This window comes from Cervus canadensis, chromosome 28 (genome assembly GCF_019320065.1).
Source record: "Cervus canadensis isolate Bull #8, Minnesota chromosome 28, ASM1932006v1, whole genome shotgun sequence".
NCBI classification, from domain to species: Eukaryota; Metazoa; Chordata; class Mammalia; order Artiodactyla; family Cervidae; genus Cervus; species Cervus canadensis.
Genome location: NC_057413.1, coordinates 16,356,509 through 16,375,201, shown reverse-complemented (window position 1 = coordinate 16,375,201; position 18,693 = coordinate 16,356,509). Strand labels below are relative to the sequence as shown.

The window sequence follows — 18,693 nt, the reverse complement described above, 5'->3', positions numbered from 1 at the left end:
GGGTTACAGTCCATCGGGTCAAAGAGTCAAACATGACTGAAGAAACAGAGAACCCAACAGCTTGTTTTAAACCTACCTTTTCTTAATCTTGATACTCTTGGGTCAGTTGCAGAGAAAGCAACAGAAACTTTTGAGAGAAGAAATGTATCAGAGCATAATAGTTTGCTGCAGAAGTTATCAGATCCTGAACTATGCAAACAAACATCCTGATTATCTGAGAGGATGCTATGGTTAGCAGTAGAATCCTCCTTAACCAAAGGATTGCACCAGTAGTTTTTTTTTGGTTGTTGTTAAATGAAAAAGTCCTTTAGATATATTTATTTTCTGATGCATCTCTTCTATGTGGCCATGGCCTCTTTTGGTTATGCCCATTTAGTAGTTTCCAACTTCCTCCTCTGTCTTTTGTTCAAAAGTCAAAATTATCACACATCGTCTATAATTACTACATTCAGTTTTGTAAAATAAAATAGTATATAAACACTGGGGGAAAAAATGAGTACAGATGCCTAAGCTTTAATTTTTTTCTGTTTACATGTCGTAGATCATTCCTAATTGGATAGTAATGCTTTTAGACTCAAGGGTCTTACCAATATTTTTTTCATTTTTGTTTTTATTAAAATTGCTCCCATCACACTCACAAGTCATTCATTTCAGTTCAGTCACTCAGTCATATCTGACTCTTTGCAACCCCACGAACTGCAGCACGGCAGTCTTCCTTGTCCATCACCAACTTCCCTGTGCATCACCAACACCATCACCAGTTCAGTCGTGCCTCACTCTTTGTGACCCCATGGACTATACAGTCATGGAATTCTCCAGGCCGGAATACTAGAGTGGGTAGCCCTTCCCTTCTCCAGGGGATCTTCTCAACCCAGGGATCACACCCAGGTCTCCCACATTGCAGGCAGATTCTTTACCACCTGAGCCATAAGGGAAGCCCAAGAACACTGGAGTGGGTAGCCTACCCCTTCTCCAGCAGATCTTCCTGACCCAGGAATCAAACCGGGGTCTCCTGCAATGCAAGCAGATTGTTATTATCCACATGTCATTAGGATCATTACATTACATAATTACAATAGCAAGCACCATGGGCATTAACAAGTATGAGGACTAACAAAACAGTCTCCGCTGAGTGTTAACTCACTTGGAGGGAGCTGCAATGGGATGGTTACAGAGGGCCCCCAGCCCTGGGGTCACTATTCAGCCAGCTGTTGGCACCGAAATTTATGTTTTAGAGGAGAAAAAGGCATCCCTTCAGGAGTTAACTAAGTGGGGATAACTTGTGTAAAAGTTCATATGTGCCAAAGACACTGCAGAGGACCTTGATTTGAAAGATCACAGGGCCCCCTTGTGGCTCAGTGGTAAGAATCTGCCACTGACGCAGGAGACACAGGTTTGATTCCTGGTCTGGGAAGATCCCACGTGGCAAGGAGCAACTATAAGCCCTTGTCTCACAACAGTTGAGCCTGCCTTCTAGAGCCCTGGAACTGCAACTACTGAAGCCCACGAGCCTAGAACCTGTGCTCCACAACAAGAAAAACCACTGCCATGAGAAGCCTGCACACTGCAACCAAGAGTAGTCCCACCCAAGCAGCAATGAAGACATAGCACAGCCAAAAATAAATCAATAAATGTTATTAAAAAAAAAAAAGACTATAAAGTCTCTTTCAAATCTAAAATCATCTGTGATTGTTAAGAATACATTCTATGAAGGGTGTTTTGTTTTTTTTTCCCCTCATTATATGTGGTGTTTTCTCAAGAAGACTACAGAGCCTTTTAGGGTAGAATATATGTGTTTCACTTATTTGTATCCCATGGACTAAATATTGCAATGTCTTATCCAAAAAGGTGTTTGCAGCATATATTTAAACATTATAAATTACTTCCTGTGTTATAGCATGAGTGATATTGAAAAAAAGGTCTTTACTATAAGATGATCCCAGTCACAGTATTATCTCAGTGCCTAGCCATTTGAAGGCTGTTCTCAGTTATCCCAAATTGATGTTGCTTTTTTATCAATTATCATGACATTGAACAGTTTGGGAAACTTCAAGGCCCTTTCCCATTTATAATGAAATATAAGCTAACTGTTAAGATTTGGTAAAAGTACTGCTTGTGGTATCATCGGAAGCACTGATCTGTCACCCAAAAGTGTTTAGGTAGAAATGAATGATTTCTTGATAAGCATCTGCCTGAGTTCAAAAGAAATTTGCAACATGTGAGGCACTCACACAGCAATGGCAGAAAATATGCTACCTAATTAAAGCTTAAATAATAATCAAGAATCTAGTGGTGAGTTTTCTTGCCACTCCTGCTCAAGAGTTGTAGATCTTCTGTTTCAAACGGGGGTAGGAAGCAGTATAGAGTTGCCCCATATGTGGTAGCATGAAAAAATTTCATTTCTATATCTACAGGAAAGTATACTGGGAAAAACTGGTTACAGTGGTTGTCATAAAAGACAATCAATGAATAACTTCATAGCTCTGATTATCCTTTTCTTGATCAACTCACACACACCCTTTGTTCTGTCTCCACTGTCAGATTTCCTCAAAGGGCAGATTTGGTTCAAACACAATATTGTCTATTACAGGGAGCACACATCTGGTAATTCTTATGAGTAACATCATTTGTCCACTGAACAAATTAAGAATGTTAAGAAACCCAATGCAGTAGACACACAGTGGGTATTTGTTCCAGACAGTTGGCTGAGGAAATTATAGGAAGAAACATTCTAGGCAAAGGAAAACAAGAGAGGGAAGATGGTGGAGAATGATGGTGTTTTCAAGGAACAGGTAAGGTCTGGTGTAGCTGGACTGGAGAGAGAAGAGAGGAGACAGGGCAGGAGTGAAGCTGAAGCCCAGACAAAGGCAAGACCTAGGAGAGACCCAAGAAGAGTGAAAAAGAAAGTCAACTTTCTTCTAAAGACAAGAGACAGCCATCCAAGTGTTTAAGGAGCAGAAACCCAACTATAATTGCCTTTTTTTTCATTTATTTTTATTAGTTGGAGGCTAATTTCTTTACAATATTGTAGTGGTTTTTGCCATACATTGACATGAATCAACCATGGATTTACATGTGTTCCCCATCCTGATCCCCGTTCCTGCCTCCCTCCCCATCCCATCCCTCTGGCTCTTCCCAGTGCACCAGCCCCGAGCACTTGTCTCATGCATCCAACCTGGGCTGGTGATCTGGTTCACCCTTGATAGTGTACTTGTTTCAATGCTATTCTCTCAGAACATCCCACCCTCGCCTTCTCTCACAGAGTCCCAAAGTCTGTTCTGTACATCTGTGTCTCTTTTTCTGTTTTGCATATAGGGTTATCATTACCATCTTTTAAAATTCCATATATATGCATCAGTATCCTGTATTGATCTTTATCTTTCTGGCTTACTTCACTCTGTATAATGGGCTCCAGTTTCATCCATCTCATTAGAACTGATTCAAATGAATTCTTTTTAATGGCTGAGTAATATTCCATTGCATATATGTACCACAGCTTCCTTATCCATTGGTCTGCTGATGGGCATCTAGGTTGCTTCCATGTCCTGGCAATTATAAACAGTGCTGCGATGAACATTGGGGTGCACGTGTCTCTTTCAGATCTAGTTTCCTCGGTGTGTATGCCCAGAAGTGGTATTGCTGGGTCATATAATTGCATTTTTAAAGCAAAGTCTGGCTGAAGAACAGAGTCAGTATTAGACAGAACAAAAGAGGATCCCAGGGATATTAGGGGACTGGGGCTCTTCCAGGAGATGGACAGAGCAGTTTGTGATAGAAGGTCTGGAAAGCAAAGGACAGCTCACTAAAAGATTTAGGGGAAATAATGGTTAAATTTTACATCAAAATCTAAAATGTGGTAAGTGTATGGAAAGCAAGAGAGAAAGTTCTCTACCTCCAAAATAATGATATTTTCAGAGTGAAAAGAAGTTTCTTGCTTCTCACAAGCAAGAGAGTTGAATTTTTTTTCTGGGTTAAATCCATTATCTTTGAGCTCTTTCATTGTGTGCAAACACTGTGGCCCATCAATGCAACTGGAAAAGAATGTGGCAAGATATTGTCTTGATGTGGAAAGAGCCTGTATGGACTCCTCCAGATTATGAATGCTCCAGCTTTACAACTTGGCAGCCAATAAAAAATTTATGTAAGAATGTATCTGAATGAGTTTGGTAGGATTTATCACTTAAATTTATGAAGATGATAAAGACTATGAGTTAGTATTCTTTTTTAGGCAGTCTGTTTTTATTCTTAAGGGTTGCGCCTTCCTGATAAAACCCACTGGAACTGAGTAAAGTTTTGAGACACTGCGCAGTTTGCATCTCCAGTGGCTAAGACAAAGTTTTTGTGAGGATGCTGCAGAATTGCAGCAGACCCACACACAAGGTATACATAGATGGAGTTGGCCACCCACTGACCTCCCTGAAGGTCAGGGCACAGGAAATCCATCCCAGGGCAGAGTAAGCCTGTCCTAGTTCTTTAACCATAGACATAGACCACCACTACCACTGAGGAAGAGTGTGGTCTTTCTGTAATAAACATTAACACACATATATTTAGATGTTAAATTTTAAAACTACAAGTCAAAATTTAGATAGTAAGAGAATAGGATAGGTAGGGTAGCCTATATATCAGCTTCCCAGGTGGTACTGGTGGTAAGAACCCACCTGTCAATGCAGGAGAGTAAGAGACACCGGTTTGACCCCTGAGTAGGGAAGACCCCCTGGAGGAGGGCATGGCAACCCACTCCAGTGTTCTTGCCTGGCAAATTCTCCTGGACAGAGGAGCCTGGTTGCTATAGTCCGTAGGGTCTCAAAGAGTTGAATACGCCTGAAACAATTTAGCATACCCGCTTAAGGTGTATAGAGATACTGACATTTTTTATTGCTCAGCGCACTGGTCACTCGAAGGCCACCATCACTGTGATCTTTCCCTGTTGCTCTTATGCAGGTACCAGCATTGATAAGAGAGAAGAAACAGTGAAAGCTCCACCCCCAGGATGTGACTGCACACTATTTCTATGGTTGCCAGGTTTTCCTCCTTAGGCATTCCCCACGACAGATTTCCTCCATTCTGTCCTGTTGGGCCATCTCCCCATCAGCAGCAGTCCTCATCCTGGGATTTCTCTCCAATCCCCATGGCTCCAGCATCCAACCACCGTGGGCACCAGAGGATCAGCGACCTTGTTCAAGGTATATAAGGCCATGGCATTGATTATCTGTGTGGTTCCACTCCATCTGGACTGTCACAGATCAGCTACTTCACTCCAAAAGCCTCAAATGCCTCCCTTCTGCCCAACCAATTGCCCTGAATGCCAGGATCTCTCCCCTGCTTCAGCTCCCTGACCCCCTGGTGCAAACTGGTTCTGCTTGCTTTCTCTCCTCCTTCTTCCCTTAATCCTAGTGAGTTTTGCATGAATCTGTGATTTCCTTTCTAGTGGTCAGGAACTCCTGACACATCTCTAGAGGTACTTAAATCTGCATTAATTCTTTTTTTAACACCATCCTTATAGAGAAGGCAGACAAGAAGAAGCAAATGTAGAAAAATACAGGAAACCTATTGAAAATGTGAGCATTTCTCATTTCCCCAGTACCTCTTTACTCCCCCATCCTGCAACACAAATTAGTGCAGCTCACGTTTTCCTAGACTTTTCTCTGGGTGCAGAGAGTGGGGGACAGTCTCTAGGTGCAGCTTATGGGGCTTCTCATTGTAGTGGCTTTTCTTGTTACAGAGAATGGGCTCCAGGTACTCCAAGTACTACAGACTTCAGTAGTTGTGATATGTGGTCTCAGCACTTGTGGTTCCTAGGCTCTAAAGCAGACTCAATAGTTGTGGTGCATGGTACTAGTCACTCTGTGACATGGGAGAGCCTCCCAGATCAGGAATTGAACTCATGCCTCCTATATTGGTAGGCTGATTCTTTACCACTGAGCTTCCAGGAAAACCCTGTACATGAATTCTAGATGCATCCATGGAGAGAGATGTACTCCGTGTCCACCTACTCCTCCACCATTGTGTTGACCCTAATGTATGTATGTCTTAGAAAAGATTTTCCTTTTCTACTGAGTTCAGTAACAAAGTCATCACCTCACAGGCTTACTGTTTATTTTTTCATAAAGAGCATACATAATTTCCATTCTCTCAGGCAATTTCAATTATACAGCACAATCTTATCCCTTATAGTCACCATGCTCTACATTAGATCCTCAGACCTTATTAAATGAGAATGTGTAACCTTTTACAAATCTCTCCTTATTTTCTGCACCCTCCAACTCTTGGCAATCACTTTCCTGTTCTGTTTCTGAGTTCCAATTTTTTTTAGATTCCAGATAATTGAGATCATATGGTATTTCTCTTTCTCTGTCCTATTTCACGTAGCATCAAGCTCTCGAGTTTTATCCATTTGCCACAAATGATATAATTTCTCCCTTTTAACATGGCTAAATAATATTCACACACATACACACACACATATATATCATATCACATTATTTTAATCTGTTCACCTGTTGACAATATTGAGATTGTTCATTTATCTTGGCTACTGTGAATAATGCTTCAATGAACATAGAAGTACAAATATCTCTTTAAGATAATGATTTCATTTCCTTTGAATATATATCCAAAAGTAGGATTGTGGTTTCGTTTTAGTCATTAAGTTGTGTCCAACTCCTGAAGCATCAGGGACTGTAGCCTGCCAGGTTCCTCTGTCCATGGGGTTCTCCAGGCAAGAATACTGAAATGGGTTGCCATTTCCTTCTCCAGAGGATCTTACCAACTCAGGAATTGAACCTGGGTCTTTGAGGTAAGCTTTGAGCTTTGAGGTAAGCCAGAAGTAGGATTAATGGATCATATAACATTACTCTTTTAAATTTCTTGAGGAATCTGCACAGTTGTTTTCCATGGGAGTTGCACCAATTCACACTCCCAGCACCAGTGCACAAGACCTACTGCTTCTCCATACCCTCATCAACACATGTTATTAATATTTCTTATCTTTTTGCTAATGGCCATTCTAACAGGTATGGGGTGATATCGCTTGTGCTTTTGGTTTGCATTTTCCTGGTAATTATTGATGTTGAGTATCTTGTCATATACCTCTTGGCCATCTGCATGTCTTATGTAGGGGGGAAATGTCTATTCCATAAAGCTGTAGCATATTTTTTGTATACTGTATTCGGATATACAAAACTCAGTTGCCTATCCATACACCAATAGCAAGCTATGAAAGAGAAATAAAGAAAACTATAAATATATAAAGTAATCAAAATAGAATGGCATTTGCATAAAAACATATACACAGGTCAACAGGCCAGAACAGAGAATCCAGAAAGAAGCACACACCCATGTATTGTCAATTAATGTATGACAAAAGAACCAAGAATACCCAATGGGAAAGGATGGTCTCCTCAATAAATGGTAGTGGGAGAACAGGATAGTTGTATGCAAAAAATTAAACTGTACCAAAAATGGATTAAAAAGTTTAACATAAGACCTTAAACCATAAAACTTCTAGAAGAAAACATTGAGAGAATCTCCTTGACATATGTCTGCAATATTTCTTCTTTTGTTTGACACAAAAAGCAAAGGCAGCAACTGCAAACATAAATAAGCGGGACCACATCAAACTCAGAAGCTTCTGCACAGCAAAGGAACCCATCAACAAATCAAATGGCAACCTATGGAATGAAAGGAAATATTTGCAAATCACATATTTGATAAGGTCTTAATATCCAAAACTATGTGAGATTCATACAACCAAAGAGCAAAAAATGCAAATAACCCAAATTTTTAAAAAATCAAAGGGAGAATAACGGTTTTGTTAAATATGGAGATGAGAGACAGAGCAATCTTTTCCTACCAGAACAACAAAAGCCTATGTCTTCCTTGCATTGCTTCCTTTCATGTCCACTTACCATTTTGGCGATTATAGTTCTCAGTGCACATCCTTCATCAAAAGCAATCACCCCACAGGGAGCTCTAATATGTGCTAGGAATAGCCCTACTGTACAAAAGCTAACATTTACACAGTTACTAATGAGACATATAAAGAGCAAGGTAATTGTCAGTGTTTGCCACTCCATTGTTCTGTATATTCTATCTCAAAATTGAACCACTTAGTAATGAAACATGAGTTAGGGGATCTCAATAATATTTGGATAGAAAATCTTTTAAAAATGGGAGCATTTATGGATTATAATTTGGGGGGATTTATTATTACTATTTTGATTGTATTAATTATCTGCTACATCAGGTTCAGAATTTATTATAAATATTAATACCAATGTAAAGACACATAGTACTGAAGTTACAGCAGCTGGAAAAAGACAAAGACAAAATATGAGGCAGGAAGTGAAATTATAGAAAGTCCGGAATGGTATCGAAATAAGGGGCAGTATTGCATAGAGAGAAAGCCAACTTCTCAAAGTTGCCTGAGGCACCAAGAACAGTCAGATGTGAGAATCCAGATTAATTTGAATACCAGAAACTGGACCAAAAGGAAAATGAAGTTCAGAAAAATATGGTGATACTAAAAGCCAAAATTTAGACAGCAAGAGGATAGGGTAGGACAGCTGTAGATACTGAAATTCAGGAATGTATGAAAGCAAATACATTAACAAGCATCAGGAAAAACAAAGAACAAAAGGGTCTGAAAAATAAACCATCAAGATCCTGGGTAGTCTGATCAAAAGAACAAGAGAATCAATAGGAAAACCAAAGTACAAACACTTGTGTAAACAGGAGAACCAGACGATGCTCAGGAGAGAAAGTGTGGGACTTAGTGGACCAGAGAACAGAAGATTCCAGCATCAAGAACACAAACTCTGGAGCAGGGCTCATATCTATTCATTTCTGGGAAGAGCCCCAATTTCAATGCTTGGGCACAATAGCACCTAAAATTGTTATAGGTAGAGAGTATAGTTTGATGGGAAACAGTGGAAACAGTGGCTGACTTTTATTTTGGGGGGCTCCAAAATCACTGCAGATGGTGATTGCAGCCATGAAATTAAAATATGCTTACTCCTTGGAAGGAAAGTTATGTCCAACCTAGAATGACCAGCATGTGACCAACCAATACTGATTATGATCAACCAATATGACCAGCATATTAAAAAGCAGACATTACTTTGTCAACAAAGGTCCATCTAGTCAAGCCTATGGTTTTTCCAGTAGTCATGTGTGGATGTGAAAGTTGGACTATAAAGAAAGCTGAGTGCCGAAGAATTGATGCTTTTGAACTGTGGTGTCGGAGAAGACTCTTGAGAGTCCCTTGGACTGCAAGGAGATCCAACCAGTCCATCCTAAAGGAGATCGGTCCTGGGTGTTCATTGGAAGGACTGATGTTGAAGCTGAAACTCCAATACCTTGGCCACCTGATGCAAAGAGGTGACTCATCTGAAAAGACCCTGATGCTGGGAGAGATTGAGAGCAGGAGAAGGGGACGACAGAGCATGAGATGGTTGGATGGCATCACTGACTCAATGGACATGAGTTTGGGTGAACCCCTGGGAGTTGGCGATGGACAGGGTGGCCTGGCATGCTGCAGTTAATGGGGTTGCAAAGAGTCAGACACAACTGAGTGACTGAACTGAACTGAACTGAACACTGAGAAAAGGACAAAAGTGTTTATCAGTTTATTTTGCTCATTCAACTACAAGTTTAATGCATAGTTATCCACTGATAATTGATTCCTTCAGTTACAGTGTGGATAATACACTGAGCTCCTCTTCAGTCATATATTGGATATTTAGGTATGTTATATAATCACAAAATTATATTTTAACAGAAAAAAAATGTCATATAGTTAGCCGTCTTCCAATAAATGATCAATTACATTCGGATTTATGATATTCTTCTGTCCTTCAGTTCAGTTCAGTTCAAGTCACTCAGTTGTGTCCGACTCTCTGCGACTGCATAAACTGCAGCATGCCAGGCTTCCCTGTCCATCACCAACTCCTGAAGCTTGCTCAAACTCATGTCCATTGACTCGGTGAGGCTATCCAACCATCTCATCCTCTGTTGACCCCTTCTCCACCTGCCTTCAATCTTGCCCAGCATCAGGGTCTTCTCCAATGAGTCAGTTCTTTGCATCAGGTGGCCAAAGTATTGGAGCTTCAGCAACAGTCCTTCCAATCAATATTCAGGACTGATTTCCTTTATGATTGACTGGTTTGATCTCCTTGCAGTCCAAGGAACTCTCAAAAGCCTTCTCCAACACTACAGTTCAAAAACATCAATTCTTCGGCGCTCAGCTTTCTTTATTGTCCAGTTCTCACATCCATACATGACTATTGTAACAACCACAGCTATACTTATTGCCTCCTATATAGTCTAATTTTGAAAAAGCACAAAGTTCCATGTAGGAATTAAGTGCATATTTATCTTTATGCATAACACAAGCATATACACACAGAAATATATGTACACAAATATGCCTGTGTTATATGAACTCTTATTCTCCTTGCTTGTCCCAATAAGCTTAGATGTTCAGAGATATAGTCCCACAATTCTCCAACTTAATTCTGCTTTTTGAGAAACACTTCTTTTACTTTCATCATCTAATTTTAAATAACCGTTTTACTCTTAGATACCATGGCACTATACAACTCAGAGAAGAGAAAACCTTAAAAATTCTGATGTTCTTCTTCTTTAGTCCCTAAGTGATGTCCAACTCTTTGCAACCCCATGGACTGCAGTATGCCAGGCTTCCCTGTCCTTCACTATCTCCCGGAGTTTGCTCAAACTCTTGTCCATTATGTTGGTAATGCTATCTAACCTTCTCATCCTCTGTTGCCCCATTCTCCTTCTGCCCTCAATCTTTCCTAGCATCAGGGTCTTTTCCAATGAGTTGGCTCATTGGATCAAATTCTGCTCAGGGCAACAGGGAGAGATGAGGCTTCCCTGGACAGGATGGCTTTTGCTAACCTCAGGCTAATACATCATCTCAGAGTGGCTCATGTTTTTATTTATGCAGGGTCCTGCCTGCTCCTGCTGCTGGTGGTGTCAAATCCACTCTTGTGCCAGGGTGAGGACTATGCACCATACTGTAAGAACCAAACTGGCGAGTGCCGGATTCCCCTTCAAAACCTGTTTGACACTGCAACCATGGTGGCTAACTACAACCGAAGGCTCGCCAGGGAAATGTTCGATGAATTTGTAAGTACTGTACTTCTTGCTTATTTCCATAAGAAACCTTGGTGAAAGTGAGTGGACTATGTTATCCTTTAAACAAGAAGGCTGCATCAGCCAAACTTCAAATAACACACTTCCTAAGTCAAACATGTCATCAGCTCATAAGATGTGTAAATCGAAGAAAGGATTAATTTCATGATATGTCAAAGATTCTTAGAGTGAGATATCTGATTCAATTTCTTTTCATTAATTTTAATTTTTAAATTTCCAAAATAAGTTTAAAGCACCTGTATTTGTCATCTTGAAGGTGTGTGTTAGTCGCTCAGTCGTGTCCTACTCTTTGTGACCCCATGAACTGTGGCACTCCAGGCAAGAATACTGGGGTGGCTTACCATGCTCTTCTCCAGGGGATCTTCCCAACCCAGGGATTGAACCGATGTCTCCTGCATTGCAGGCAGAGTCTTTACCACCTGAGCCACCAGGGAAGCTTGGAGTCCCATTAAATAATACCATAGACTCAGTGGATTAAACAATAGAAACCCATTTCCTCACAGCTCTGGGGACTAAAGGTCCCAGATCAGGGCGCCAGCAAGGTCAGGTTCTGGTAAGAACTCTCTCTTCCCAGGATGGCTTCTCCCTGTGTTCTCACAGGTTGAGGGAGTGGGAAAGAGAGACAGAGACAGAGACACAGAGACAAAAGAGAAATCTCTCTGGTGTTTCTCCTCATGAAGACACTAATCCTACTTGATCAGTGTCCCACCCTATGAGCTCATTTAACCTTAATCTTCATAAAGGCCCTTTTCCAACCACAGTACATACTGAATCCATGTCAGGAAAACAAAATGATGATAGTTTTTTTAATGCTACTAAACATTGTTTTGTCTTCCCGGATAGCTCAGTTGGTAAAGAATCCACCTGCAATGCGGGAGACCCTGGTTCAATTCCTGGGTAGGGAATATCCCCTGGAGAACTGATAGGCTACCCACTCCAGTGTTCTTGGGCTTTCCTTATGGCTCAACTGGTAAAGAATTTGCCTGCAATGCGGGAGACCTGGATTTGATCCCTGGATTGGGAAGATCCCCTGGAGAATGGAAAGGCTACCCACTCCAGTATTCTGGCCTGGAGTATTCCATGGACAACTCCATGGTGTCGCAAACAGTTGGACACAGCTGAGTGACTTTCACTTCAAACATTGCTCTAAGATTGGCAATGAATAGGTTTAGAAGTACAATAGAAGGATTGGTTTAGAATTGGAACCAATTATTCTTTCTGATGAAAGTATTTTGGAAGTTGTCTTTCAGATTACTCAAGTAGCCCTATGTAGAGCAGACACTGATAAAAAATCATGCTCATGTTTCTATTAAATTCATGTAGTTCTTTTTACTCAGTAGTTTTTCTGTCATCCTCCATCTTTGACTGCTATTTTTTTTCAAATCTTCCAAGTAATCTCTTTAAATGTTCATAACTTCCTCCAGATTACTTTTTCTCTATCCATGTGTTAGCTGATTTTTGCTGTTCTTATTCTAAGTCCATTGCTTAGTATTTCCTATACTTTTAAGCAATGCTTTTCTAACTTACTATTTTGTCATCATCAACAACATTGTATTCTGCATCTATGGTGAACACTAAACTATAGGTGTGTGGATTCAGAGCTTAATCAGAGGAAAGTTATAATTTTATAACTCCTATTAAGGGAGTATATTGTTTCTAACCCACAGTAAACAAGATATTATATGACTACATATTGGTACATATGTATTATATTTTGTTCAAATACTAAAAAAAAAGATACTTAATAAAACATTAAATATTTGATATTTGTGGTAATTTTAGTGTTTGCTGTCCTAATATTAACTGGAAAGGATGAAATTAAACCTGGGAAGAGCAAAGGAGGGAAGAGTTTCAAGTTTATAAAAATTAGGTGAAAAACAAAAACAATTGTTTATAGTGATAATGGGAAGAAATAAAGGAAATAAAGAAAATAAATAAATAAATAAAAGAAATAAAGGAAAAAGAATGATGTTCAATTATGTAACTCTCATTAAAAAAATTATACATCTATCAGCTGTGTTAATATTCTGGTAATGAATTCATTTATTGAATGCCGAAATAACCATAAGGAATTGAATGTGCTTGATCACTCCCAGGGTAAGCAGTACGGCCAGAGAAAAAACTTAACTCCCAAGGTCCTCAGCAGCTGCCACACTACATCCATCACCACCCCTGAAAACAAAGAAGAAGCTGAAAATACAGAGGTGAGGATTTTATCTGGGTTTTTCACCCAAGCAACTGAGACAGTACACTCGTGTTACTAGGCTTTAGATTATTAGAGTAATGGTAACTGCACTTGCAGAGAAATGTGGAGGAATACTAAGCAATCAAAGAGAAATTACATTATGTAGTTGATAACGTATGAATAGAATCAAGTGATGACTAAAGATCTGTCAGTTCAGTTCAATTCAGTCACTCAGTCGTGTCTGACTCTTTGCGACCCCATGAATCGAAGCTCGCCAGGCCTCCCTGTCCATCACCAACACCCCCAACACCCAGAGTTTACTCAAACTCATGCCCATCGAGTCGGTGATGCCATCCAGCCATCTCATCCTCTGTCATCCCCTTCTCTTTCTGCCCCAAAGATCTGTAGTAGCAAATAAATAACAGATCTATAAATTCCCATGCAGATAACCTTAGTTTAATCAACGCATTAGGCCCAGGATTGCAGCTATTATACTGTATGAAAGCATGGGCTGAACAAAAATTCTATGTGTAAAATATAAGGTTGGCAGAATTCATGGATATATAAGAAACACAGTTTTGAGTATTCCCTGTGACCAGTGACACCTATGTGAGAGTCACTCCTACACTGCACCATTGGAGACATTGCTTCTGACTTTCAAGACTCTCCTCATTCTTCTGCTTCTCTGAAACCTACTTCATTTATCATTCTCAATGATTCCTCTGTCACTTTTATTCTTAATTATGAGTCTCCTCCCCAAATGTCCTATAAAATATTATGTTTTGCTTCTTATGGTTGCAACAATTGTCTCTGTTCTGATGTAAACACAGTCTACAAATTGAACCTCAATCATTAATCCCAGCTCCAACTTTTTTTCATTTTAATTGCTCATTTCTGATTCCCACATTAACCACAATCCTAACATTATTTAAAATATTTTCACATACATCTTCTCTTAAATACAATCTGTTCTCTTACTAAAACTTTATTAATAATATCAACATTCTTTCTATCTGCTCAGCATCTTAATAATGGAGATGATAAAATGAAGGAAGAAGGTCAAGGATAAGGAGGATGTTTTTAATGAATTTAAAATAAACTTAAAATTTATTGAGGGCTATTACACTGCCATACAATTTACAAAGTGCTCTGTGTTCATTACTGTGCTTAATCCTTACAAAAAATCCTGTAGCACAGTGACTGTTATTACACTACCTGAGATGAAGAAACCAAGGCTCAGAAAAATTAAGAGATTTGCACACATCACACAGGTAATAAGCAGTGAGTCTAGGTTTCATACAACTCAGAGCTCTCACTCTTCATCTTTAAGCTACAAAGCCCCCTTGAAAACTATGCTGCTCTCACCCTAGACTCTGTATTTCACTACAGCTCCTTGGTCTCCCATTATATTTCTATTGCAGTGTCTATTCGCTTCTCTGCTCTTCATTTCCTGTACCACTAAATTATTTCATGCCCATAAGGAAATCAAGCCATTAATTAGAGATACTCAACCCCTGAGAGTTTCATGCCCAATCCTTGTAGTAGTGAACTGAATGGGGGGGGGCCCTCCATTGTGAATCCCACTGATGCTGTTACTAAGAACAATACTGTGCCTTTTTCTGCCCCTACTCATGTCAATAGAAAGACTGCTCTGATAGCAAAAGGGACTGCTGTTGGTATGGATTGAAGAAAATGTATTTAAGAATTTCATGTCTTCTTCATTATCTCTTTGTTCAAATATCATAAAACTACCAATCAGAAAATGAATTAATGAAGGATTTGATTCATTAATACAAATGAATCATTGGGTGAAAATGATGTGGGCATGGGTAGGATCCACGTTTCCTGGGTCAGGTAGTCTAGGCACATATTGAGCTCCAAAAAAATATTTAGATTTCTCTCCCTGAACAAGCAAAGCATTCAAATATAAAAGAACTCACTGAGGAGATGGTTGAATTTCAGAGGGAAAAAGAAAATATTTCATGTTCTAAATAAGAATTCATCAAAAGGATTATTTAAATGACACTTTTTTTTTAAGAATTTCAGCAAAGTATAAACTAATAGTATACATTTTATAATTTTATATCCTTAACATCTTTAAAAACTTTGCATACACAGAGGAATAATAAAGGGTTTTTTTATATGCTCAGCCTTGCTGAGCGAAAATCACATGTTACCAAGCCCACTGAATTTTGTTTATTTTAATGAGATTGTTTTCCTGTGGTTGCTTAGGACAAAATCCTTTTTAGGTTGGTAGTCAGTTTGCTCCACTCGTGGGATGAACCTCTGCATCACCTAGTCACAGAGCTACTGCGCTTGAAAGAAGCCTCACCTGATCTCTTGTCAAAGGCTGCAGAGATTGAGGAAAAGACCAAAGTACTTCTAGAAGGTGTGGAAGAGATACAAAAAAGGGTGAGCCATCTCCTGAAGCCTTCTTTGCTTTCCTCATGAATGAAAGATGACCTCCGTATTGAGGAACGAGTTTTGAAACATCTCACTTTATAAGGACAAGATTCAGGCCTTCTATATTCTAATTGCTGTTATATAAAGTGAGAGCTTAATCATTCATAATGCTAGATTCTATTGTAAGTGAATTAGAATTCAACTACAATTTTTGACAGGTGCAGCATTCCCTGCATTGCACATAATTCCACCAAAAGCTAGCCTCTTGCTGGGCACATGTGGTTGAAATACTTTCATGGGTAAGAGAATTGAAGCACAGAATGTGTAAGATCAATGTTTTCTTCAAAGCAACCCAGGTGATCTGATACTGATTGTCTGTTCATATTCTTTCTTTGTCCTCTTCAAAGCAAAGGATGAGGATGGGAAGAAAGGAAAGAGAAAGTCAAAACCAAACTCATACTTGAGTTCTGCTTCTTGATTTTAGGTTGCTAATAGATTTTCCATACACTGGCTCCAAATCTATGTCTAAATAGTTTCATAAGTCTTCCCCAATCTTAATTTGATAATAAGAAGGAACAAAGAAGGGCAAATACTAATAACACTCATAAAATTCATTATCTTTTGGGTACTTAGGTTCATCCTGAAGAGCAGGAGAAGGAGACCTCCTATCCAGTGTGGTCAGAACTCTCCTCCCTGATGTCGGAAGATGATGATGTGAACAAAACTACTTTTTATAAAATGTTCCACTGCCTACAAAGGGATTCAAGTAAAATTGAAACCTACCTCCAGATGCTGAAGTGCCGATACACCACATGCTAAGCCCACAACTATCCCAGCCAATCCTGAGATGGTTAGTGATGATCCATCCCGTTGCAAGCTTCTTTGAATTTCATAGCTATTTAATGCATGTTTGGGTGTAATGGGTCTCATCTGAAACAAAATAAACACAGACTCTGTAGAGATGTCAAAATCTAAGAAGGAAATTTGTCAATGTTTTTATCTTCATTTAATAGAAAATCAAAAGAAAATCCATCCCTACCTCTGAGAGAAAGAATTTCCTATTAAAACTTGTCACAAATAGCAGGAACTGACATGACAAAGACCATTAAAGAGCTTACTAAAGAACCACACAAAATTATGCTGGGTCAAGTTATAAGAAACAAAGAATTAAATAATTACTCATTGTGCTTGTCATGCTACCAAGAAGACTGAATTCTGAGAATTCTTTATGAAAGCAAGCCACAAAGTGTCAGCTGATTCTTACATTGTCACAGTGTTACAACAGACAATATAATTGCTTTGTAGGTGGCTACCTAAATAGAATGAGGTTTACCAAACTGCCTAAAAATTGTTAGGATGCTGTCTTAGTCCTCCTGGGCTGCTGTGACAAAATATCATAGAATTATAAACAATAAAAATGGATTTTCACAGTGTGATCAGATAAGGCCTCTTTTCATCACACACTTCTTACTATATCCTCACATCAGGGAAAGGGCTAGAGAAACTCCGTGTGCCTCTTATATATAAAAGCAGTCATCTCATCCAGGAGGCTCCATCCTTCATCACCTCAATAACTTCATCACCTCCCAAAGGCCCCACCTATGAAACACCTTCATCATGGGAGTCAGGATTTCAACATATGAAAATTCTTGGCAACACAAAGTTTGAAACCATAGCAGACACAAAGGTGAACTGGCTCCATCCTCCTCCAGTGGCTGTCTTCACCCACACTCCACTGCATCCTCATTTCCTGCATCATCTTGCAAAAATTCCATACATTCTATCACTCTGGGTTTAACAACTCTAGCTTAGTTAAGTGTCACCTGTCCCCCGCCTGGGGAGTCTGGACAATTGTCCAACTGGTCACATAGAAACCAAGTAGATAAGAAAGCTGGATTCATAAACACATTTATCTGAGAATTGAGATACCATTCTCTCTTCCTTATAGAGTAACTATCCTTGTCAGTAATTATTTGGCCTTACACACATGCCCTAGTAGGTCCCCAAATTATAAAATCCTCCAAATAGACTGAGCCTCTACTGAGACTGGAGCAGTGTGACTGGATTAGGGTTGCTCAGCTTGTTCAACAGCCTCCAAGCAACCTGGTATGAGGGCCAATCTCTTGACTGGCTCTCCTAAGATTCAGTGATGTTGCTGGGCTGGTTTTGCAACATGTTAGGGCTTTAGCAGTAATTCCTAGTAAACAGAAAATGGGAAATAAAAAGGTAGAAGGGAAAGGGGGGTGAAGAAGAAAGAAGAAGAGAAAGACAGAAGGAAGGAAAAGCAGCAAAGGGAAAGTGAGTAAAAGACTTGGGTAGTGAAGGATGAAATGCTGTTAAAACACTTTATTTTTAAAGACCCAAATATTTATGCTTTTCTTTAATGTCCTAAAAGCAAATATCTCATAATCCCTTTTATTTCCATTTTCTCTTCTCTCCTCATTTTTCTGAAATTGCCCTTTATATTAGGAGTATTCTTTTGTTGCTACTAATTGCCACAGTTCTAGAGATGAACAAAGCTTGGCAACTCTTCAAGGCAGAATCCAGGCAACTTTTCTTCTGTTATGCAAAGACAACTTTCACCCACATACAGGAACACTGTCCAGCAAAACCAACCTCTTCCCTCATAGGCAGGGTTATTCTTGCCTGAGTCCTGCCCCTGCCTCTACCTGGGATGACCCAAACCTTTCAGAACATGACAGAATACTCTGCCCCAAACAAATCTATCAATCCCTCTTTTGACTCCTTCATGCATATAAAATGTCAGCTTTCTTCTATTTTCACTTTCTTCTTTCAAAAGGCAAAAGTCCATGAAAAAACACTGAATGCACTTTCTAAGTCATTTACTACCAAAAACATCTAATTCTACTGTGTTACTTGCTTAACTTTCTTTCATTCAATGTCTAGATATTTCAAGCAGAGAGGAT

General features: G+C 39.4%; 1 protein-coding gene across 2 annotated transcripts; it reads left to right on the top strand.

Annotated features, from left to right (window-relative positions):
• Positions 1–4,984: 4,984 nt before the first annotated feature.
• LOC122429565 (chorionic somatomammotropin hormone 1-like) lies at positions 4,985–16,749 on the top strand. Of its 2 annotated transcripts, XM_043449990.1 has the most exons (5): positions 4,985–5,186; positions 10,970–11,151; positions 13,275–13,382; positions 15,596–15,775; positions 16,400–16,749. In XM_043449990.1, the coding sequence occupies exons 1-5, from the start codon at positions 5,015–5,017 to the stop codon at positions 16,583–16,585; spliced, it is 828 nt and encodes a 275-aa protein (XP_043305925.1). In that variant the 5' UTR covers positions 4,985–5,014; the 3' UTR covers positions 16,586–16,749. The 2 variants fall into 2 exon arrangements, with proteins under 2 accessions (XP_043305925.1, XP_043305926.1); XM_043449991.1 differs by lacking the exon at positions 13,275–13,382.
• Positions 16,750–18,693: the final 1,944 nt, after the last annotated feature.

Bases quoted from the DNA above. Each gene is read 5' to 3' on its own strand.
- LOC122429565 (XM_043449990.1), top strand. From the start codon at position 5,015: ATGGTTGCCAGGTTTTCCTCCTTAGGCATTCCCCACGACAGATTTCCT. The intron at 11,152-13,274 runs GTAAGTACTGTA...GATCACTCCCAG, and splicing joins GGGAAATGTTCGATGAATTT to GGTAAGCAGTACGGCCAGAG. The intron at 15,776-16,399 runs GTGAGCCATCTC...TTGGGTACTTAG, and splicing joins TGGAAGAGATACAAAAAAGG to GTTCATCCTGAAGAGCAGGA.